General features: G+C 63.7%; 2 protein-coding genes and 2 non-coding genes across 4 annotated transcripts in view; all 4 read left to right on the plus strand.

Annotated features, from left to right (window-relative positions):
- The first annotated feature begins 422 nt into the window (after positions 1-422).
- ATP5F1B (ATP synthase F1 subunit beta) lies at positions 423-5,704 on the plus strand. The gene is made up of 10 exons (XM_065419245.1): positions 423-555; positions 1,255-1,437; positions 1,966-2,140; positions 2,652-2,773; positions 3,132-3,316; positions 3,573-3,731; positions 4,001-4,123; positions 4,267-4,479; positions 4,897-5,098; positions 5,477-5,704. The coding sequence occupies exons 1-10, from the start codon at positions 423-425 to the stop codon at positions 5,572-5,574; spliced, it is 1,593 nt and encodes a 530-aa protein (XP_065275317.1). The 3' UTR covers positions 5,575-5,704.
- On the plus strand, positions 1,490-1,563 carry LOC135892099 (small nucleolar RNA SNORD59). The gene has a single exon (XR_010562293.1). It is a non-coding gene; the product is annotated as a small nucleolar RNA SNORD59 (small nucleolar RNA).
- LOC135892098 (small nucleolar RNA SNORD59) lies at positions 2,968-3,041 on the plus strand. The gene has a single exon (XR_010562292.1). It is a non-coding gene; the product is annotated as a small nucleolar RNA SNORD59 (small nucleolar RNA).
- Positions 5,705-10,742: 5,038 nt separating the features above from the next.
- BAZ2A (bromodomain adjacent to zinc finger domain 2A) overlaps positions 10,743-21,896 on the plus strand; it is a 39,491-nt gene continuing 28,337 nt past the window's right edge. Inside the window, 1 exon segment of the mRNA XM_065419050.1 lies at positions 10,743-10,786. The gene's annotated coding sequence lies outside the window, so the exon portion shown is untranslated.

Genomic DNA, 21,896 nt, shown 5'->3' on the forward strand with positions numbered 1-21,896 from the left:
TCCCCCAAAACCAGCCCCTGGGCAGCCCCCAGCTGCCAGGCCAGGGCTGCCTGGCCCAGCCCTAGAGCAAGGACAAGGCAGGACACGTGGTCACGCCTTCCTGGGTCCTGTGCCCTTAAGTAGTGAGCCCGCCTTTTCCAGCCCCGCCGGCCAATCCCCTTCAAGCGCCCGAGGAGGGTTTCCTCCCTTGCGCCGACCAACTGGCAGGGGCAACGTCATCTGAGTGGCAGAGCTCCCGCCCAATGGAAGAGACGGGCCCGGAGCGGTGGGCAGGAGCCTTGCCCAATGAGCGCGCGGGGACGCAGGACTGGCAAGCCCGCCGCCCAACAGAGCGCGCTGGCCGGGGTCACGTGGGGCCAGGCGGCCCCGCCCCCGCGCGCAGGTCTTGGGCGGGCGGGCGGCCGGGCTCACTCTGCGCCGCCATGTTGGGGTTCGTGGGTCGCTGCTCGGCCGCCGCCGCCTCCCCCCTGCTGCGGCGCGGGGCGCTGGGCCCGGCCGGGGCCTCGGGGCCGCTCCGAGACCTGCTGCTGCGGGGCGCGGCCGCCGGCGGAGCCCGTGAGTGCGGGGCCGGGCGGGGCGGGGTCACCTTGGGGCCGGGCCGCGCTGGGGGGGCCGCGGGGGGGGCGGAGAGCCAGGCTGGGGGGGGGGTCGGGCGGGAGTGGGGGAGGTTGGATCGGAACCGGGGGGGGGCGGGCGGGAATGAGGGGGGGGGGGCTTGGGCCGGAACGGGCCCCCGGGGGGGGGGCGGGCGGAGAGCCAGGCTGGGGGGGGTCCTAGGTTGAAGGGAGCAGGGAGGTGGATCTGGGGGTTGGGCTGCAGTGGGGGAGGCTGGATCGGAACCCGCCCGCAGTGGGGGGGGGGACCCCAGGGCATCCGGGCTCCAGAGGGGGGCGGCCGCGGGGAGGGAGCTGAGCTGGGCCGGAACTGGGCTGAAGGGGGTGGGGGGGTGGCCAGCCAGGGGAGGGGGCTGTAGCACTGGGGCTGGGATGGGACTGACCCAGGTCAGGGGCGGCTTGGAGGGAGATTGGGCTCCCCCGGCTGCGGGAGGCCAAACTCAGGGCTGGGAGACTTGTCCTGGGAGCAGGGGGCGCTGGTACCCCTGGGGTGCAGATGGGCAACAGCTGCAAGGATCTTTTCTCCCATGGGGCCCAGCCCCCTCTGACAAGCCGCTTGTTTCCCCTGAAGCCCCTGGAGGGGCATCGCAGCCTGTCCCAGTGTCTGACCTTGACTCTCACCTCCTCTGCTCTCTCCCAGGACGGGACTATGCAGCGCAGGCGGCCGCCGCCGCCAAGCCCGGGGTTGCCACGGGCCGCATCGTGGCTGTCATCGGCGCCGTGGTGGACGTCCAGTTCGACGAGGGGCTGCCCCCGATCCTGAACGCCCTTGAGGTGCAGGGCAGGGATACCAGGCTGGTGCTGGAAGTGGCCCAGCATCTGGGTAAGCGGCGTCCCCTCTGGGTCTGTAACTGGCATAGGGCTGAGGCTTCCCTCCTTCACTGATGATCCAGCGTGATGACTTTCGTTCTTCTGAGCGTGCTGAAGCCAGGACTGTGATCTGAGGAGGAGCAGGCTTAAAATGGCAGCTGGCCTGGATTTGTCTAGGAAGAAGCTACAGCGGGGGGTGCAGTGAAAACTGTTCCCAGGGACTCCTGTGCGTGTCGCCTGCTCTGATGTCCCTTCCACCTTGGGTACTTATGTAGCCTCCAGTACCAGAGGCTAAGCGACTTGCCCCAGGTCACCCACGTGTGTCAGAGCAGGGAGCTGAATGTAGCTCTCCCAGGTTAGCGCCCTAACCACTAGGCGTCCCTGGAACTGTCCTCCCTGCTAAGTTAGGAGATATCTCCCCCCATGAGGCACCTCTGTGCTTGCTGTGGTCAGTCAGGACAGGTTTTGCAGCAACTGTCTTGTTACCTGTGATGGCCTTTATGTAGCATCCATGTAATGCTCCTTTCCCATGCCCTGGCAGGTGAGAACACGGTTCGTACCATCGCCATGGATGGTACTGAAGGCTTGGTGAGAGGACAGAAAGTGCTGGACTCCGGGGCCCCAATCAGAATCCCCGTAGGCCCCGAGACCCTTGGTAGAATCATGAATGTGATTGGGGAGCCCATCGACGAGAGAGGCCCCATAACGACCAAACAGTAAGTGCAAACGGTCTCTGGTCTCGGAGGGCGGGGGAGAAGGAGCAAGCCCCTGCAAATCCGAACTGAAAGAGGCTGGGCTGCACGTCACTTGGGACTGCATGAGAGAATGCGGGGCGGGTATTGTCACAGGCCCTCTGGGCCTTCTTAAATGGCTGTGAGTTTGCAGTGGCGTCTCCACTGGGACTTGTTTGGCAGGAGCTAAACTGAACATCCGGTGTCTTCTCCCAATTCAGTCACTTTTACCCTTCGGTTTCAACAGTGCCTTGAATCCAGCCAGCGTGGGTCCCCGTTGCCTAGGTGCGGTACAAATGCAGAGACGCGGTGAGGTGGCACTGAACCTCTGCTAAGAGCTGCCCTCAAAAAGAGAGACCCCAACGACTCGTTGTGTTTCCTCCAGCTGCGGCCGCCTGCCCACAGCAGGGTGCGCCCTAGCAGGCCTTGAATGCCATCCACTCAGGCCATCCGACTTCTGCAAGCTGACATGCTTCCCTGGGCCCCTGTCTTGCAGGTTTGCTGCTATCCACGCCGAAGCCCCGGAATTTGTTGAGATGAGCGTAGAGCAAGAAATCCTGGTCACCGGCATCAAGGTGGTGGACCTGCTGGCACCGTACGCCAAGGGCGGCAAAATCGGTACGTTGCAGATCAAAGGGGCCATGTGGGGGAGGGAGGCGGGGTCCGGGGGGGGGGTCAGCGCATGGAGCTAGACTCCCTTTTAGAGCTTAGGAAGCCACCCTGAGCCTTTGTTACTGGGGGGGGCCGAGTAAGAGGAGCTTGGTGGGTTCAGAAGTAGTGTCCGTTCCTGCCCTTGCTAACGTGCCCTGTTTCCTTCGCTGATGAGTAACCTGATGACTTTCGTTCTTCTGAGTTTGCTGAAGCCACTATCTACCTTCTGAGAAGGAAAAAGGGGCAGGGAGAGCCTCGTGGCAAAGCAGCTGCTTGTCGGGGCGCTATTGAGCTAACCAACTGCACCCGCTCCCCCCTCGCCCAGGTCTGTTCGGAGGCGCCGGCGTGGGCAAGACCGTGCTGATCATGGAGCTGATCAACAACGTGGCGAAAGCCCACGGTGGCTACTCGGTGTTCGCTGGCGTCGGGGAGCGAACCCGCGAAGGGAACGACTTGTACCATGAAATGATCGAGTCGGGGGTCATCAACCTGAAGGACACAACCTCCAAGGTGAGGGGGCACCCCTGGTTAAGGTCCCAGGGGGTCGAGCTGCTCTGCTGTGTTTGCCCAGGAGCGAAAGCCAAACCCTCGCGTCTGTGCAGCGTACCCTGAGCAGTGCTGTGTGGATGGCCAAGCAAAGAGCCTCTGGGTCAGCCCCACTGGGGAAACGCGTGGTCCTTGGGGGCAGAGCTAGGAGGTTCTTGGGTGGGGCCCGGTGAGCAGCCCCGGCTGTCCTGGTAACACCTTTGCTCCCCTTGTGCTGCAGGTCGCCCTGGTTTACGGGCAGATGAATGAGCCCCCGGGTGCCCGCGCCAGGGTCGCGCTGACGGGGCTGACGGTGGCAGAGTACTTCAGGGACCAGGAGGGCCAGGACGTGCTGCTCTTCATAGACAACATCTTCCGGTTCACGCAGGCTGGCTCTGAGGTATGGTGGCAGGGCGGCACCAGGGAGCCATGGTCACCTGCCCAGCCTGACTGGCAGGTCCCCTGGCCAATGGGGTGAGCTGGGGAACATTGGCCACCAGTGAAAAGGGGGGGCAGGGGGAGGAATTCTCCCTGTAGCTCCAGATGGCCCTTCTCTGTGGCTCACGTGGAACTGCCCCGCCTCGTCCGATCCACGTGAAAGGCTCCCCTCTGGGCAAGGCCGTCCGTGTCTCTGCAGCCTCCGCCTGACCTGGCCCTGCTCCCTTTCAGGTCTCCGCCTTGCTTGGCAGAATCCCCTCGGCCGTGGGGTACCAGCCCACCCTGGCGACTGACATGGGCACCATGCAGGAGCGGATCACCACCACCCGCAAGGGCTCCATCACCTCCGTGCAGGTAACCGGCGCCCGAGCGGCCCGTGTTCTGGGGAGTGGCCGCTCAGTGCCCGCTCGGACACAGCGGCCTCTCCCGGCTCATCGAGGGGTTTCCCATCGTGCCGGCCGTAGCATGACATCATTGGCATCTCCCTTGTGGCCTAGGCGATCTATGTGCCAGCTGATGACTTGACCGACCCTGCCCCTGCCACCACATTTGCCCATTTGGACGCCACGACTGTGTTATCGCGCGCCATTGCTGAGCTGGGCATCTACCCTGCCGTCGATCCTCTGGACTCCACCTCCCGCATCATGGACCCCAACATCGTGGGGCAGGAGCACTATGACGTGGCCCGGGGGGTGCAGAAGATCCTACAGGTGAGAGCTGTTACAGGAGGGTGTATGGGGTCAGGCGTGAGAGCGACGAAGGCCCAGTGGTTAGGACGTGACTCTGCCGTGGGAGGGTCCCTGCTGTTAGCTGGACCAAGTCCCTTAGTCTCTCTGCGGCTTGGTTCCCCATCTGTCCAGAGGGGAGGAGCACAGACTGGGGGGGGGGCGCTTGGGGACTCTGCGACGGGCTGGAAGGGACCTCGAGGTCCCATGTTCAGTGCCCCCGGGCTGGACTGTCGCTGAAAGCAGCTGGCCTAGAGGCTTAGGCTGATGGGAAGGGGAAGCTCTAGGATCCAGCCTGTGGGATCTGGGAGCCCCGGTTCGCTGCCGAGGAGCAGGCAACTCTGGTTGCCCCCAGCTCTGCCAGCCTGCCGGTGGCCTGCAGCGCTTGTCTCTCCCTTCTAGGACTACAAATCCCTTCAGGACATCATTGCCATCCTGGGGATGGACGAGCTGTCGGAGGAGGACAAGCTGACAGTGGCCCGCGCCCGCAAGATCCAGCGCTTCCTGTCCCAACCCTTCCAGGTGGCCGAGGTCTTCACTGGCCACGTGGGCAAACTGGTCCCTCTGAAGGAAACCATCAAGGGCTTCCAGGAGATCCTGGCAGGTGAGGTGCTGGGGGAGGGGATTATTGACTCTGCAGCTAACCCAGCCCTAGCAGTGGGGGGATGATGGCTGCGGCCCATGGAGACTCCCAGCTGGGAGGCTGGGCCCACATCTCCTGGAGCTGCAAGCAGGGCACTGAGGTACATGGCCGTCTTGCTGGGCTGCCTGGCAGGGGCTTGGCTGCTGTGTTGCCGCTTCATCTGGGGAGCGGCTCTTCAAGCTGGGGGGGGAATAGAACAGCCCCCCCCCCCCTCCCTGAGATGATTCCTGTGAAGCTGCAGGGACCTTCCCCAGCTGTGTAAAAGCCCTGGTGTTTGCTGCCCCCTTGTGGGGAGTCCCCCCCCCTCCTCACTGCTGTCCCTTGCTCCCTTGTGCGCAGGTGTCTACGACCACCTGCCGGAACAGGCCTTCTACATGGTGGGCCCCATCGAGGAGGCTGTGGCCAAGGCGGACAAGCTGGCCGAAGAGCACTCATGAGCCACTGGCTCAGTCATGCCTCTCCCCCACCGCATCCCCACCCGGCTCCCCAGGGCCCCAGCTGGGTGTCGTGTCGTGTCTGCAGAGTATATTTAAAGTTTCCAATAAAACATCTGTCTTAAAACATGAAGCAGGGTTGTTGTCAGTGTGGGGGGGGGGAATCTGCACGGGGCAGAGTTCTGGGTGGGGGGTGACAGCTGGATCTGTGTGTGGGGGGGGGGAGGAATTCTGGGGGTGGCAGCATAATTTACAGGGCTACCAAACGGCTCAACTAGCTTCCAACCCAGCTGATCACTGGGCCTGGGCTGCCTCCTTCGCTCCCCTCGGCGCCCTGTGGAGCAGTTTGTCCCAGCCTGGCAGATGAGTCTAGCACTGCTGAGTCATTCCTCTCCGAACCGGAGCTGCTGTCGCGCCTGGCTGGTCCCTGGTTGGTGCTGACGCCACAGTGCCCAGCTCCTGCCCACGGTTAATTAGCGGGTGGGGGCATCGGCCGAACTCGGTCCCCTGATGGCTGGGGAAGGCGAGGGCCTGAGATTCCAGAGCCTCCTTGCTGCATAGTTCTTGCTACGCTGGGCTGGGCTGCCCCAACCTCCCCCCTCGGGCAGCGCTGTTCTGTTCCCAAGGGCCCGTGGGCTCTTTCAATGAGCCCGTTTCTCTTGGTTTGTAACCGTAGGGCTGGGCCGGGCCTGGCTTTAGGAGGTGGGGGCCACTGGCCATGGGGCGAGTACCCAGCCCTGTCTGCTTCCCAATATGCTCAGCACCTCCCCAGGACAGCGAGCTCCGTGCCCAGTCCTTGACCCCATCCCCCCTCTGCACTGAAAGCCCCGGTCTGGCACCAGTGCCTGCTTAACATGGCTTCGCTGGCAGCCGGGCGATGACGCAGCAGCGGGCTTGTGGGAAGTGCTGCAGGAGACGTGCCAGAGCAGAGTCCAGGAGGGAGAAGCAGCGGGTTGCTCAGCTGTACCTGCGGGCTGCTGCTGCTGGCACCGTTAACTCCTGAGTGGCTGGGTCCCAGCACAAACACCCGCTGCTCTGCGAAGCCTGTACCCCATGCAAGAGGAGAGGGAGGCTGGGGGGACGCAGTTCCCAGCTGGTTGCCTTGTCTAGTTGCTCAATACTCCTCGTGGTGGACTGGGGAGAGGATATTCCACCCCCAGCAGCAGCAAGAGAGCTCACGAGCTGGGTTCATGCCCAGTAACTGGGGTGTTCCCCTTTGGCCCCTCTGTTTCCTCCAGCATCTTCCCTGAGCAGCTCCCACGGGTCTACGGTCGCATCTAACAGCTCAGGGCCCCCAGCGGCTGTACAGCCGCTGAGACGCTCCCTGCCCTGAGGAGCTTAGACAAAAGCTGGGGAGGGGAAGTGATTGAACCCAGTTCTGCCCCCCAGCTCTGGGCTCTGCACTAGGTTGGAGTTAAGCCAGTCCAGGCCCCTGGTCTCTGTGCAGCACCTGGCACCTACCACAATACAATGGCCCCTGAAATGCAGCCACCTCTGGGTTGGAACGTGGCAGCTGTTTAAGCCACTGAAGGCAATAGTCCAACAGGAGCCAAAGACCCTATCCAGCTGCCTCAGGGAGGCCAAACACAATTATGGGGTGGACAGCAAAGCCCCCGGCCTGCCTGATGAGAAGAGCTGTGGGATTGGGCGGAGCCCTGGGGCCTCAGGGCACATGGACCCCCGAGCATGTGCCAATGGAGCAGCTCTGGAGTGCCCCACCCCTGAAGCCAACCCTGTGCCCTCCCTGCAGGGGTCTCATCCAGCTGCTGGCTGTCCCAGGCGGCTCCCTTCCCTTCTTCCCTGCCAGGCTGTGGGCACCTGCCGGAGGGGAAGGGGCCGGTTCATCCAGCTGGACGGTGCATGGCCCCGGGCTGGGGGAGGGAGGGAGGTTTCCAAACCGCTCTTCTGGCAGCGTCTATAACCCAGCAGGGTGGGGGGTAGCTAGGAGCAGGCAGGGCCCCTTTGCACCATAGGTGGGGCTGGCCCGAGCCGTGCGGATCTGCCCCAGCCGAGTCCAGAGGGGGCTCCTAGCTGGGGGGGGGGGGGCCCTCTGGAGAGCCCGGCGCTGGCCTTGCCAAGGGGGAGCGTGGGGCGGTCAGTGTCGGCAGGGGGGGTTTCCGTATTATTGGGGGCTGATTTTAAAAGGCACCGGGGTAGGAGACTCCAGGGCGCTGGCAGCTCAGCCCTCGACCCGGCCCCCCCCCTCCCGTGGGTCCTGCCCTGCAGGGCCGGGTGTAGGGCTGAGGCTGCCGGGGCCTGGCAGGGGAGTGCACACGCTGGCTCAGCACACGCTGGCTGAACATCCCTGGGCCCGCGGCACTGGCCGGGGGGTGCAAGCGGATGCAGGATTCAGCCAAGACCCTGGGGAGCTGCTCTCTGGGGGGGAGGGTTAACACATGGCCTGGTAGCTGGAGTGAAGCCAGCTGTGGGGGGGGGGGCACCCCAGCCCCCTCCCCCCCCCCAGGGCCTCTCATCGTAGGGGTGCCCAGCAGTCCCCTCCCCCCAGGCCTCCTGTCTCTTGCACCATTTTGAAAACACAAAAGAGCCATTTGCTCGGCTGCCTCTTGGCTTTAATCACCATCCCCAGAGCAGCTGGGCCTTTTGTGTGGCTGGGCCCGGCTCGGGGCTCCCCCTAGTGAGAGCAGAGGGGGCCGGGAGCCTCGCAAGGGGGAGGCCTCTGACCGGGGGGGTGGTGGGTGGTGGGGGGGTGAAGTATAAATGTGGGGGGGAGGTCAGTTTTTCATGCCCCACTTGGCACTGAATCCAGGCCCTTGGCTGGGAGAGGGGCCTGGTCTGGGGTCAGAGAGGGGCCTGATCTGTGGGAGAAGGGGAGGAGTCCCCCCCCCCCCACAGCCCCCTGAGGGGGGAAATGAGTTAGGACCAAGGCCCCAGCCCCGCCTGCCCCGGGAAACCCTGGCTCCTTGCATGGGGAAATTCACCAGTGCCCCCCCTTCCCGCCCCGCTCCCCTGGGGCTAGTGCAGTGCGGAGATGGGCTCTCTCCCGGCTGGGGACGTGGTGCCTGGGGGGCCCATCTCCTCCTGCCTTTGAGCAGGCGAAGGGAAAAGCATTTGGGCGGGGGGCTGAAAATCCCACCCGCCTGGCTCCCCCTGTCGGGGCCGAGGTGGGGAACAGGCTCCGTGGGGCGCTCTGCAGTCTCCGGCGGGGGATAGTGGGGTCCCAGGCTGGCCCGAGCACACAGCAGGGAGTGAGGCGGCCTCTCCCCATGGCTCAGAGTCCGAGAGTTTTGGCCCATGGGCCAGGGAGCGGCTGCTCGGTGCCAGCTCTTTCCCCTGCGCAATCAGCCAGCCAAAGGCCGGGCACAGGAAGGGGGCTGGGGAAAAGCGCTTCTCCGGGGTCTGCTGGGTGTGCTGACCGAGGAGCTCGATGCCGGGGGCTGTGTGGGGAACACCGAGCCCCTGGGCTGCCCCCTGTTCAACGCCCCTTAATGCAGAGGGCCCCAGGGGAGCGTCAGGCTGAGCATGCCAGGGAGGGAAGCAGCAAACCCAGCAGGCAGGGGCTGGGTCTCTCCCCTCAGATGAGGCTAGCAGTGGGGGTCTCACGCCCCTCCAACCGGGGGGGTGCCCGGTCCCAGATCTCCCTGCCCTATTCATTTCTCTCACCGGCCTGGGAGCCACCTTTGCCTGGCAGCTTCAGGTGCCATAAAGCAGCCAGCGCCCCAGGACATGTGTGGATCAGACCCCTGCAAAAAACAACTCTACCCCCCCCCATCCGCCATGGGCAGAGACTGGCTACTTAGCGGCCCTGCCCATGGGGCAAAGCCTCAGTGGTACCCCATGCAGTCCGGCTGGCCACTCAGCTGCTTCAGATCAGGACGGAGGTGGGGGGGGGGTTCCCCCCTTCCCTGGGAACGAGATTTAGCTGGGACCAGGCCCAGGCTTCGGAAGAAGATTCCCAGGATGCTTTGCAACTTAGCTAGACTGGCGATCACCTGTCACTGAAATGCAGCCCCCTCTGGGGCAGGATGAGGCAGCTGTTTATATGGGTGGGGGGTCACACCACACGGAGATGGAGCCCAGCAGCAGGTCGTACAAAGATCGCTCCCCCAAGCCTGAAATGCAGCTGCCTCTGGGGTGGGGCGCGGCAGCTGTTTAGCAGCTTCTCAGCAACACGCTCGGTTTGGGACAGGAAGTGAAGACCCCCCTTCTTCGGCTGATTAACCCCTCCATTGGTGGAGTGCTGGCAGGATGTCATGGGCACGAGCAGTCGGGATCTCCAGTGGCCCCATCAGCACAGCATCCCCTACCAGCACGCAGGGGATTGAGGCGATGCCAATGCTGTGGGAAGAGCGCCTCCTATTGAACCCCTGGGGCATTCATGCATTGGAGGGGCCATTATGTTGCACGTGGGTCATGGTGCATGGGGGGAGCATTACATTGCACCTGGGTCATGGTGCATGGGGGGGCATTATGATGCACGTGGGTCACGGGTGCATTGGGGGGGTCCCCATTATGATGCACATGGTGCATGGGTGGGCCCCATTACGATGCACGTGGGTCATGGTGCATGGGTGGGCCCCATTACGATGCACGTGGGTCATGGTGCATTGGGGGGCCCATTACGATGCACGTGGGTCATGGTGCATGGGTGGGCCCCATTACGATGCACGTGGGTCATGGTGCATTGGGGGGCCCATTACGATGCACGTGGGTCATGGTGCATGGGTGGGCATTATGATGCACGTGGATCACGGGTGCATTGGGGGGGTCCCCATTATGATGCACATGGTGCATGGGTGGGCCCCATTACGATGCACGTGGGTCACGGGTGCATTGGGGGGGTCCCCATTATGATGCACATGGTGCATTGGGGGGCCCATTACGATGCACATGGGTCACGGTGCATTGGGGGGGGGCATTTCAGTGCACGTCCGCCACGGCACCCCATGCACTGGGAGGGGGGGGCTCCCCATTACGGCCTGTAGCCGCCGCCCCCTCCTGCAAATCAGGGCCGGTGTGGGGAGTGGCGGTCGCCCCCCGCCCCCCCCCGGACTGGGGCTCGCTGCGCTCCGGCTGCAAATGGCTCCTGCACCTTTAAATAATTCATCCGGCTGCCGCCTGCACGGGGCCGGGCTGGGAGGAGGCAGCGCCCGCCGGTGACATCAGCGCCTGCCCGGGCTCCCGCAGCCACCTGCTCCCGGCCAGAGCCCGGCAGAGGCGGCACCGGAGCTGCGGAGCCCCGGGACCCCCCGCCCCGGTAAGGCGCGCGGGGTGCATGGGGGGGGCGGGATGGGCTCAGGAGCCCCCCCCCAGCAGCGTCTTTCCAGCCAGCTGCTGCGTGCAGCCTCCTGGGTCCCAAAGGCAGCACGAGCCGGATGGGCCCGGCCTGCGCCCCCCGGGGTGGCTGCCTGGCGCGCGGGGGGGGGGTCCCGGAGCTCTGCCCTCCCCAGGTGAAGGGGGCGTTGGATGCTGGGACAAACTTTGTGCAACTCTGTCGGGGGGGGGGAGGTGTTTGGGGCTTGTGACGCAGCTCAGGGGGGGTGGAGAGTGGGGTCTGGGGCTTGTGACGCGGTTTGGGGCTTGTGACACAGCGGGGGGGGTTGCAAAGGAGGGGGTGGGGCTTGTGATGCAGCTGGAGGGTTGGGGGTGCAAAGGGGGGCCCCGCAGGGTCTGGGGTTTGGAACATAGCTGGGGGGGGGGATGTTGGGAGGTGCAAAGTGTGTGGGGGGGTGGAGCTTGTGACGCAGCTGGGGGGTGCAAAGGGTGGTCTGGGGGAGTTTGGGGCTTGTGATGCATTGGGGGGGTGCAAAGGGTGGTCTGGGGCCTGGGATGCAGCTGCTAAAGCCCTGTCTGGCCTGTTCTTCCCCCCCCCCTCCCTGCCCCACGGGCTCTGGGGCAGGATTGTTCCCTGGCCTGTGCTTTGCCCAGCTCCCAGGGATGGGTTCTGGGGACCCTCCCTCCTGTCATGGCCCGGCCCCTGCCTGCACTTGCGGGTCTCTCTGTGATCGTTGTCATCTGGGGTGTCCCTCTTAGGGGTTCTCCTACTGGGGGGTGTCCTCCCCAGCCCCCTGCAGTCAGGCTGGCAATGGGTGTGGAAGGAGGGGTCACTGGGTAATAGAGTTTTTGAGGGAGGGGCTGGGAACTAGGACTCCTGGGTTCTATCCCCGGCTCTGGGGGAGGAAGGGGATCTAGTAGCTACAGCAGGGTTGCGGGAAGTCAGGACTCCTGGGTTCCACCGCCAGCTCGGCCACCTTGGGAGTTGCTTTGCCTCCCTGCCTCAGTTTCCCCACTTGCACAACGGGGAGAACGTTTGCCTGGTTGCAGGGGTAGGGGGTTAAAGTGGGAACCGTGGGTCAGTGTGTGTGTTAGGGGCCCAGTCTGGAGGCTGTAGGGCTCTAGCTGGGTGGTGCCCGTTGCCTCTGGTCCCGCTGGGTGGCAGGGGGAGGCCAGAGCAGAGGGTCAGTGGCAGCTGGAGCGAAGCCCAGGCCTGGCTGTTTCTCCTCATTCACCGGGCCGGCAGCTCCCCGCAGTGTCTGGCTAGCCTGGGCCAGCGGGGGCTGAAGTGCCGGGCCGGGCAGCAGGTGCGTGGTAGGGGGGCACCATGATCTCAGCTGGGTCCAGTCGGCTGGCTGATCCCCTCTCTCCAGCTGTTTCGTATTGACTGGTGAGTGATGCTGGAAGCTTCCTCCCTTGCCCTCTGCTGCTGCCTGGCAACTTGTGACCTTGTTAGCCTCGACCTCCGCACTGTGAGAGGGGATCTGTGGGGATGGCGGGAGTGTTTCCTGGAGTCGCTGGGGGGCATGGGCTAATGGTGCTGGGGTCCTAGAGCCACGTGCCGCCCAGCAGGGAGAGAATCCTGGGACCAGTGAAAGCCCTTTGCTCCCTGGAGGTGCCGGTGGGGTCAGATTTCCCCGCCAGGGAGTCCGGGGGCAGGGAGCCCAGGGGGTTTGGGCTAAGGGGGAGCTGGGGCGAGGGGCAGAACTGAGGCGGAGGCATTGGAACCGAGCGGCAGCAAGACGGGGCGTGAGACACTGGCCTGGTGAAAGTCTTGCACGGAAAAGTTTTGACCCACGGCGGCTCTGGGGACCAGGGTGAGGGGGTGAATCTGCCTGTGGGGAAATATTTTCACAGGAAAGGAAAGTTTCTGGGGTGGTGGTGTCAGCAATAAATAAATAAATAACACCCCCCCCCACACACACACACAGTGAAAATGCTTGTGCAAATTGTCCCTGGGAAGCGTGAGCTGCTTTGGCACAGCTGTGGCAAGCGGGGGGCGGGGGGGGTTCCTGGGTGAGTGGGGGGCGGGTGCAGCGGGTGACTCCTGGCGTGGCATCGGGCCAGGGCCTGCTTGATAGGACACCTCCGGTGTCTCCATCTTTGTGGCTCCGTGCTAGGGACGGTGCAGGGGGGCCTGTGTCCTCTTCCCTGGCGCCGTGTCCTTGGGAAGGAGAGCGAGCCGAGGCCGGCGCGGTCCGCGCAGGGCTCGCCCGGCCTGGCCTGGTCACGTTTCACGCTGCTGCTGCCTGGCTCCCGTGTCTCTTATCGGTGGTGCCAAGAGTCGCCTGGGCAGGCCGGCCCTGGGGGAGCCCTGTCCCCCCCCCCATCCCGGGCACCTCTCCCAGGGCCTGCCAGGACACAGCTTTCCCCCCCTCCTGGCTGGGGAGGTGCCTGTGCTTGTCCTGGTGGTGATTCACGGGCAGCAAGGGGGAAGGCCTCCTGGCTGCCGGCTGGTGGGAGGGGAAGTGCAGGCTGGGCTCCAGGGGTTGGGCGGGGTGGGGGGGGGGAGGTCCTGTGTGTGTGAGCCCCCCCCCCCCCCCCCCCCCACTGCCTGGCACAAGCGCTCGCCAAGCTCAGCCATCTGTCGCCCTGCACCTTGCAGCCGCCTGGAGTGATGCCCAGACCACAATGGCTCCTGGTTTTGTCTCTGATTGGCGGGCGGGGGGGGGGGGGGGACACAGGACATGGGAGAGAGGGGAGGAGTTGGCAGCCACAGTCCAATCTGGAGCCAGCCCCCACTGCCTCTCCCCGCCCCCCCCATCCCTCTTGGGCTTGTTAGCACCTTGCCCCCCACCCGAACACCAGCCCGTGCCTTGCCCTGTCTCCATGCTCCCAGGGGGCTACTGGAAGGGGGGGCAGCCGGTAACTTGGGGTGCAGGAAAGAAGCCCACGTGGCCAGATCATCTTATGGCTCTTCCCTGCTCCCCCCCCCCCCCGCCTCCCCAGCTCCGGTGCCCCCCTGCTCCCCCAGTCCCTGCTGGGTCTGAGCTGTCTCCAGCCAGGCTGTTTCCCGAGGCTATGGGGGGGGGGGCAGGCCCTGTGTGTATTTGAGGGGGCCAGGTGAGAGCAGCTGGGGGGCTTGCCCTCCTCCCCCCCAATCCTGGTCCCTTCTCCCTGCTTGGGGGAGGGGGCACATTATTTCCCCCCCTCCCCCGGTGCTTTGGCTGCTGGAGCCAGCTTGTGGCGTCTTCTCCATGTCGGAGGAGTTGGGGTGGTGATGGGGGTCCCCCATCCCAGCCTTCATCTGCTGCCTCCCAGGCTTGTGAGCTTGTCTCTCGGTGGGCTTGGCGGCTGTGGGGGAGTCGGGGGGACATTGGGCAGGGGGGCTCTTGGAGTTGGGGCTGCTGGGATAGGGGGTTTGGGGGGCCATTGGGATGGGGTGGAAGGTTCAGAACTGGCAGGAATTGAGCAGGAGAAAAGCAAAAGGGTTTAGAAATAGACCAGCCCGGCAGCAGTGGGTGGGGGTGGGGCCCCGTGCTGGCTAGCGGGGCGATCCAGCCAGCCCCCCTGGGGGTGGGGGGGGGAGAGCCAGCCCAGGTGGATACAGCGTCCCTTCTCTTCCCGCCCCAGGGGACACGGGGATCTGCACCCTTGGGTGGCACGGAGGCAGGAGAGCAGCAGGGTCCAGAGGCAGTCCCCCCCTAATTGCTTTGGGTTCAGAGCCTGGGGGGCTGGAGGCTTCCTACGAGAGGAGGGATGAGATTGGGGAGGGGCTGTGGAGGTCTAGGGAGAGCAGTGATGCAGGTGGGAGGGGCTGGAAGCCTTTCGGGGGTGGGGGCGGAGATGGGAGTCATCTCATCCTGGATCGCCCCAGCCTTCGAGTCAAGGGGAGCTGATTGGCACCCCCGCCTGCAACCCTGCAGGCTGGAAACCCCTCCCTGCTCCTTCCCCCTGCAGCCTGTGGCCCCAGGAGCAGATGGAGGCGGGGGCTGTTTCAGAGACGGGAAGCGGCCCTGTGCGGTTTGGGGAGCTCGCCGGGCAGGACCATGTGCCCAGCTCTGTGCTTGGCAGGGGCTCTGCGTGTGAATGGGGAGGGGGGATCCCCTGCATCGCCCCTCCCCTACAGCCCCTTCCCTCCCACATTTGCTCAGCGCATCAAGCCATGCTGGAGGCCTGCTCCATCCACCCGCCCCCCTCCCATGCCAGAACCCCCCCCCCCCTTGCTTGGGATTACCGCAGCGCTCTCTCTAACCTACTTACGCCTCTGGCATCGGAGGCGAGCGAAGCCCCCGCCCCCAACGGGAGCTGAGCGCGGCTCTCGCTAATGGGGCTGCCTGGTGCGCCCCTCACCCCTGCGGGGAGGCAGGCTGGGGGGGAGGGGGACTGGCTGAGCTGGGCCCTGCGCGGCAATGGGGAGAGCGCTGGGAACCCCCCCCCCCGGGGGGCTGCACCAAAGGGCAGCTGAATGCTGCGTTCCTAGCGAGAGCTGGGGGGGCTGCAGCCTGCGCCTGAGGGGGCTGGGCCGGCAAATGCCTGTGGGGCTCGGAGGCCTGGGCTGGCCTGCTTGTGCCCCCCTGGATTGTATTCTGAGGAGGGCAGGTGAGAGGGTGTGGGTGTGGGGGGGTGGGGATGTAACTAATTGGCCATTGGGGGGTTCGAACTCTGTGTGATGAGTCTGACGTTCTCAGCTCAGGTCCCCGTCCCTGTGGATTCAGGAGTTGTCTCCTCCCCACCGTGCCCGTTCCATCTTCCCCGCTGCGTGTACCGGCCCCTGTGGGGCCAGGCTGGTCTAGGCCAGTACGTAGACACTCCCCACTCCCCCCGGCAGGCCCTAGGACTCGGCCCGCGTCCTACTGTCTGCCACAGGAAGCAGAGCTAGGACCGGCTTAGGATGCAAGGCTGGGGGGATGGGCCGTGCATATGGACTCCTGGGTTATTTTCTTCGCACTGACTTGCTGCGCCGCCTTGGGGGGTGGAGTGGGTGAGTTGTTTCCCCTGCTCGTGCCTCAGTTTCCCCACTTGTAAAATGGGAGTGATGCCTGCCTCCCGGAGGGGCTGTGCTGATGGATTAGCTGGTGGCTCAGTGGAGTGCTTTGAGATCCTTGGGCGAGAGGCCTAGGGGAGGGCAGATAACAATACCGAGCTGTTTGGCTGAGTCAGCATTTGGCACCGGGAGACGGCTGACGTGGGCTTGGGGGGGGGCGCTTTGTTGTGCCCGCTGGCACTGTCAGATTTCTCCATCTCTGGCTGCCTGCTCCCTGCGTCCCCCCGGATCGGTTCTGATCCGTGCGTGTGCCCCTCCTTGTCCTCCACTTCCCCCCCCGGAGCCGCGAGGGAGCCATCTCGGGGCAGCTGATGGATTCCAGCAGCGCCAGTCTGCTGACGCTACGGCCGCTGGAAAGCTCCAGTCACTGGCGTCTGGACCCGGCTCAGCAGAGCCAGGAGATGCAGCCACTGGCCTCTCCACGGAGGTCCAGCATCCACGTTCTCCTGCTAGGAGCTCGTCAGACCCCCCCGCTTTGTGGGTCACATTAGATGCAGGGACGGGGCTTCGGATCCAGATTCCGATCCACAATGGGGTGATCGAAACCCACTGCCCACTAAGGCTGGTTCTCGTCTCTGCCCCTGGGGCTCATCTGTGACGTGGGGGTGGGGGTCTGGCCTGGGGTTGGGATTGTTCGCGCTCCTGGGAGCCGGGCAGCGGGGACGCAGGATGCACCCGGGAGAGGCTGTAAGTGCTCAGGATCTAGTCGGCTACACTTAGAGGGGCGTCTTCTGTGCTTTCCTGAGCTGTGCGCGCGAGTGAGAGGGAGGTGAAAGGAGAACTGGGAGGCTCCCTGGATGGGAGAGGCAGGGAGCCGGTTCCTGGCAGTAGGAGCTGCAGAGGAGAAGGCTCTTGTGGCCTGACCGGGGGGGGGGGGGGGGGGGGGAGGAGACTGGCTGCAGCAGATCCACGGAGGGATTTTTGGGAATGAGGAGTGGCTTTTTAAAGTGGAGCCTGGAATGACTGGGGAGGCAGGATGGGGATGGGGGGCGGGGGTAGGAGAAAGGGGCCGTGCATATGGGAGTCTGGGGAGCTCGGATTTGGGGAGGGGGGAGTGACGAAATGAAGTGCTGCGGAGGAGGACGGGTGGCATTGCCTAATGGTTAGAGCACAATATGGGGAGCCAGGACTCCTGGGTTCCGCTCCCGGCTCTGGGCAGGGAGTGGGGTCTAGAGCAGAGGTGGGGTTGTGATCCAGGGCTCCTGGGTTCTGTTCCCTGCTGTGACTCCCTTGGGTGCCTCGGTCTCCCCTCGGCAAGGCGGGGTGTGCTGGCTCTGCCCCACTCTAAAGCACCATGAGCTCTAGGGGGGGACAGGGGGTCCCTTTGGGGGCAGGAGGGGAGCCGTGAGTTGGAGCTGGGTGTGGGGGTGTCTGGGGATGGGACTGAATAGAGGAGGGAGCCGAAGCTAAGGAGATGCCCCTGCCTGAGTGTGTGTGTGTGGGGGGGACGGGGGACGGGGACTAGAGCTTTAGCTAAGGAAGGGGAGATAACACCCCCTGCAACTTGGGGGGAGGGGGCTCCCCCAAAGTCTCCCAGGCTGGCATCACACTGGGGAGTCCTACCATGGTGCCCCTTTCTCCCTGTGTCCTCGGTGCCCCCCACCCCTCTCCCCATCAGGACCTCTCCCACCCTGCTAGCCGCTCCCCCTCTGTGTCCCTGGTGTCCTCCCTGGCAGCCCCCCTCCCCACTGTATCCTTGGGGACACCCCCATTCTCTGGGACTGAGCTTGAGGGGCCCAGTGTTGGTACAATCCCCGGGGGGAGGAACAGGGCGGCGCTCGGACCCGCCCCCCAATCCCCGGGGGGGGGGGAGAACAGGGCGGCGCTAGGACCCGGGGGGGGGGGGGGGGAACAGGGCGGCGCTAGGACCCGGCTCCCCGCCCGGCCCCGCTTCCTGCCCAACGCGGCTGCCCGGACCCGGCCATGCTGAGCCCGCCCCGAGCCCGCAGCCCGGCCCGGGCCATGTGAGCGGGACCCGCCGCCGGGGCGCCGAGCCGGGCCCGGCACCGCCCGCCGCTCCAGGTCCGGGGGGGCAGGGCGGGGGGGATGGGAGAGCACCCCCGCAGCCTGGGCAGGGGACCCCCTGGGGCTGGGTTTGGGGGGGCTGGGTTATGGGGGACCCCCCTGGGACTGGGTTGGGGGGGCTGGGTTATGGGGGACCCCCCCTGGGGCTGGGTTTGGGGGGGCTGGGTTATGGGGGGCCCCCTGGGCTGGGTTTGGGGGGCAGGGCTATGGGGGATTCCCTCTTTGAAGGGGGGGATTCCCTGTGCTCGGTGGGTTTTGGGGTGCGGGGTAGACCCCCCAGGAGCCCTGGCTCCCAGTTAGGGATCCCCCTGCGTGGGAAGGGGGGGTGCGGCCCCCTGTGCGTGGCTTGGGATGTGGTTGTTGCGGGATCCCCTCCTGGTGTGGGTTTTTTTTTGGGGGGGGGAATAGCTGGGGGGGGATCTCCTGTGTGTGGTGGGGAAGGGGGGAATCCTTGGGTGAGATCACAGGATAGCCAGGGGAGTCCCTGCTGTGTGGCTGGGGGGGATCCCCCAGTTTTGGGGGGGGGGCTGAGGGGGGGAAATCCCCTGTGGGGTCCGGGGCTGTCTCACACCCAGAGCCCTGGTGCCAGCATCCCTCCCCCCCTCCCCCCCCCCGCAGGAAGTGGCTGGGAAATGGCAGCTGGGTTTGTTGCGTCTCTTGTTGTTTTTGAAATGTCCTTTTTTTTTTTTTTTTTTCTCTCTCTCTCTCTCTTTTCAATCCGATTCGGTTTCGGTTTCTGGACCTCCCGGAGCTCGGGAACCTGCCCGGCCCGGGTCCGTCTCTGCCTGTTAAAAATTACCTTCAAGGGTCAAAGTCAAATGTAAAAACCCTATTTCAGAGCTCGCCGTTTCCCCCGGTGAGTTAAAGGCCCTTGGGGACAAGCCGGAACGGGGGGGGGACCTTAAAAATCTAACTCGGTGGCCACTGACGCTGGGCGTGTTTATCCCTCGCTCTTGGTTCCCCTGGCTAGGCCTTTCTCACGCTTGTGTTTTATAGGCGGTTTCCCTCTTTCATTCGGGTCCCTTGTGGATGAGTGAGGCCCAGACCCTGTCTGCACTGAACCCCCCCCCCCCCCCCCCGCCTCTGGCGGACCTTGTTGACGGGTAGAAGGCCTTGTCTGAACGCACAAGATGTACCACTTTAACGAGTCCAGGAGAAATGTTCCGTTCCCCTAGCGTTGATGCGGTTATCCCATGGAAACGGACAGGAAGGGAAATGAGCTATACTGGGGTAACAGTGTTCATACGAAGGGTTGTACTGGTGTAACTGGATAGCCCCCCCAAAAAATCTCCCACCCCTGACCAGACATGGTTGTGCCAGGACAAAAACCCTGGCTTGGCTGGGCCTAAAACCATCTATTGTTCCTGAGCAGGGACCAGTTTTACAGGCTTGTCTAGGCACAAGTTGCCCCAGTTTAATTCAAATCTGTGTGAACTGGTTCAGCTCCTGTGTGTGGACGTGGGTATATATTGGTTTCAAACTGGTTATGTTGGTTCAGTTTGCACCTGTCTGGTTACCGATGTGAGTTACAAACGGATGTATAAGCTGGATAGGAACCAATATAAGGAGGCACACGTGCAGGTTACGCTGGTTTAATGAAACTGGTTTAAAATCACCCCTTCGGTTAACCCCTCGTGGATAGTTAGGTCTGAAGTGGTGGGGGAAACACGGAGCATGTTGTTGGCGCTGCCGCAAATGTATCACTAGTCTGTTGCCATGTTGGCTTGGCAAAAAACCTGCGTTGGAGAGGCTGAAATCGCAAGCAAAGAACCCCCCTGTTTTTAATCGAAATGAAATCAACAAAACAAACCACCCACTCGCGTTTCACTCGGCGTTGGCTTTAGCCTAAGATAATACAGGGCCTAAAGTCTTGGCTGCCGTCTTTGAAAGCTTCTGGCTGGTTCCGAGGTTCTGCGAGCTGCTCCGTGGGTTTCTAAGCATCCTGCTGCCCTGCTCTCCAAACTGATCACAATTGCCTCCATTAGCCCCCACGCCCGGGCCTGGCTGTGATGTTTCTAATTTGCTCCGGATCTCTGGCTGGGTCCAGAATCCTCCTTGTTCTTGTCACCACCTAATTCTGTCTCCTGCTCGGGTGTGGGGAGGTGGCTGGACGGTTGGGGCAAGTGGCTCGTTTCCGGGCGGGAGCTAAGGACTGGGGTTGTTGGGATGGGATTTGCGGGTGTTTTTGGGGTGGAGGGAAGCTGCTGTTTGTTTCAAAGGAATCGGATGCTGCCCAGACCTGTCCATGCTGGGCCGTGGGCCGGCCTAGGCCAAAGGAGATGTGTCTGTGGGTGGGCTGGACAGACACATCAGTTACCGAGGGGAGAGGTCAGAGAGAGGCGTCTGGAAGCTGCCGGTGCCGGTCCTGCCCCGCGATCAATACCCCCATCAGGCGAATGACACCCGCTCGCCTCCAGTGTCGCTCATCTGGGGAGGAGCTCAGCTCGCTGCTGCAGCCAATGTTCTCTCGCAGCCGCGGCTCCTGCTTTCAAACCCTGACCCTATTAGTCGAACCGCTCCCATCCTATTAATCTCCCTCCTCCGTCGCTGTAATTAATTCCCCATCTTCCCTGCTTTTATTTGGTTCCCTCTTAGCCAGGCCGCACTTACGCTCCTCCTCCTCCTGGCTGCTTTCCTAAGGCCGGGGTTCATTCGCCCCCGGTTAGCTACCTCGCCCTCCCGTCCCCAGCACCTCCCTTCACCTTGGCACCGGCCTGGCTTGTCCCTGTGCTCTCAAAGCTGACCCTGCAGCAGCCACCTGTCTGGTTCCGGCTTCTCGACTCCTCCTCTGGCCCTTAAAGGGCCAGAAACTGGTTTTCCCAGCCCCAAAAAACTGCTGCTGGGGTGTCCCGGAAAGGTGTGTTGTTGGTTTTTTGTTTGTTTGTTTTTTATAACCACGCTACTGCGTCGGGCTCAGGTTCCCCAGTGCAGGTGCTGGCTGAAGAACTCTTCTTGTTGTGGCTTGTAGGAGCAAGCTGAGCCGGGCCGGGATGCTCCGTGCGGTGGGGGACTCTTGGTGTGGCTGTGAAAGGGAGTCGTGTCTCTGAAGGGAGTGTGTGTGTGTGTGGGGGGGGGGAGGTCACTTTCTCAGCTGATCGCTAGTGAATGTGACCTGTTCCCCAGTTAGCAGCACGGATGGGGCGGAGGAGTCTCCCGAAGCAATAGCGAGGGGGGGGCCCCCCGTGTGCGAGATGAAATTTCCCGAGTTGGTGAATCAGACGCTGTCGTTATCCTGCGCTGACGGGGAGCAGCCCGCGGGGCTCCTCCGGGCTGGGGGCGTTGCAGCGAACGCCACAGAGAGTGATGAAATCGCCGGTCTCTCTTTCGACACTCCGGGCCTGGCCTGCTGCTGCTTGCAAGGCCGTGGCCTTGGTGCGGCCCTCCGAGAACGGCTGCTGGGCTCACGCCGGCCCTCAGCCCTGCTGTGTTTAAACCCTTGTGTTGGAACTCAATGAGGCGGAGCGGAATCCACCATGGCCTGCGTGGGGAACTGAGCTGGGTCCTCAACCATCTCTGCTGCTGGATGACCTCAGACAAGTCACTTCCCCTCTCCGCGTCTCCTTTCCCTGAGCCCTGAAGGGTCGCCTGCCTTTTCCTAGGCACACGCCCCATCGACAGTTGGGGTCTCTTGGGGATACCGGCATTCGCATGCTAGAAAGCTACGACGTCTGGGAAGGGGTCGGCGTTTGCTTTCCTTGCTGGCTAAGGCTGGTGCCTGGGTCAGGGGGACTTTCTCCTGGAGTTGGGAGCGGGCAGAGATACCCTGAAGGGCTTGTTCCAGAAGCCATCGAAGAGGAAAGGAGCAGCAGTCCCAGGGGAATCGGTCGGGCTGAATTTCAGGTTTTGTTTGCACTGCGGGCTGTCAGGTGTACGAATTCCCTGGAGACGCCCACGGGGAGTTGGAGATGATGGGAGGCCAGTGGTTAGAGATGGGGAGTGGGGGGACTAGGACTTCTGGGTTCTCTTCTCGACTCTGGCTTGCTGTGTGGCCGTGGGGAAGCACGTCCATCTCTCTCTGCCCCGTCTGTGAAATGGGGCTAATCCACCCACTTAGAGAGAAGGAGTCTAGTGAATAAAGGGC

Source organism: Emys orbicularis, chromosome 19, assembly GCF_028017835.1.
Source record: "Emys orbicularis isolate rEmyOrb1 chromosome 19, rEmyOrb1.hap1, whole genome shotgun sequence".
NCBI classification, from domain to species: Eukaryota; Metazoa; Chordata; order Testudines; family Emydidae; genus Emys; species Emys orbicularis.

What these genes read in the sequence shown, in the direction of transcription:
- ATP5F1B (XM_065419245.1), top strand. Translation starts at nt 423, where the DNA reads ATGTTGGGGTTCGTGGGTCGCTGCTCGGCCGCCGCCGCCTCCCCCCTG. An exon ending in TCACGCAGGCTGGCTCTGAG is followed by an intron (nt 3,732 to 4,000) that starts GTATGGTGGCAG and finishes GCTCCCTTTCAG; the next exon opens with GTCTCCGCCTTGCTTGGCAG. An exon ending in GCTCCATCACCTCCGTGCAG is followed by an intron (nt 4,124 to 4,266) that starts GTAACCGGCGCC and finishes CTTGTGGCCTAG; the next exon opens with GCGATCTATGTGCCAGCTGA.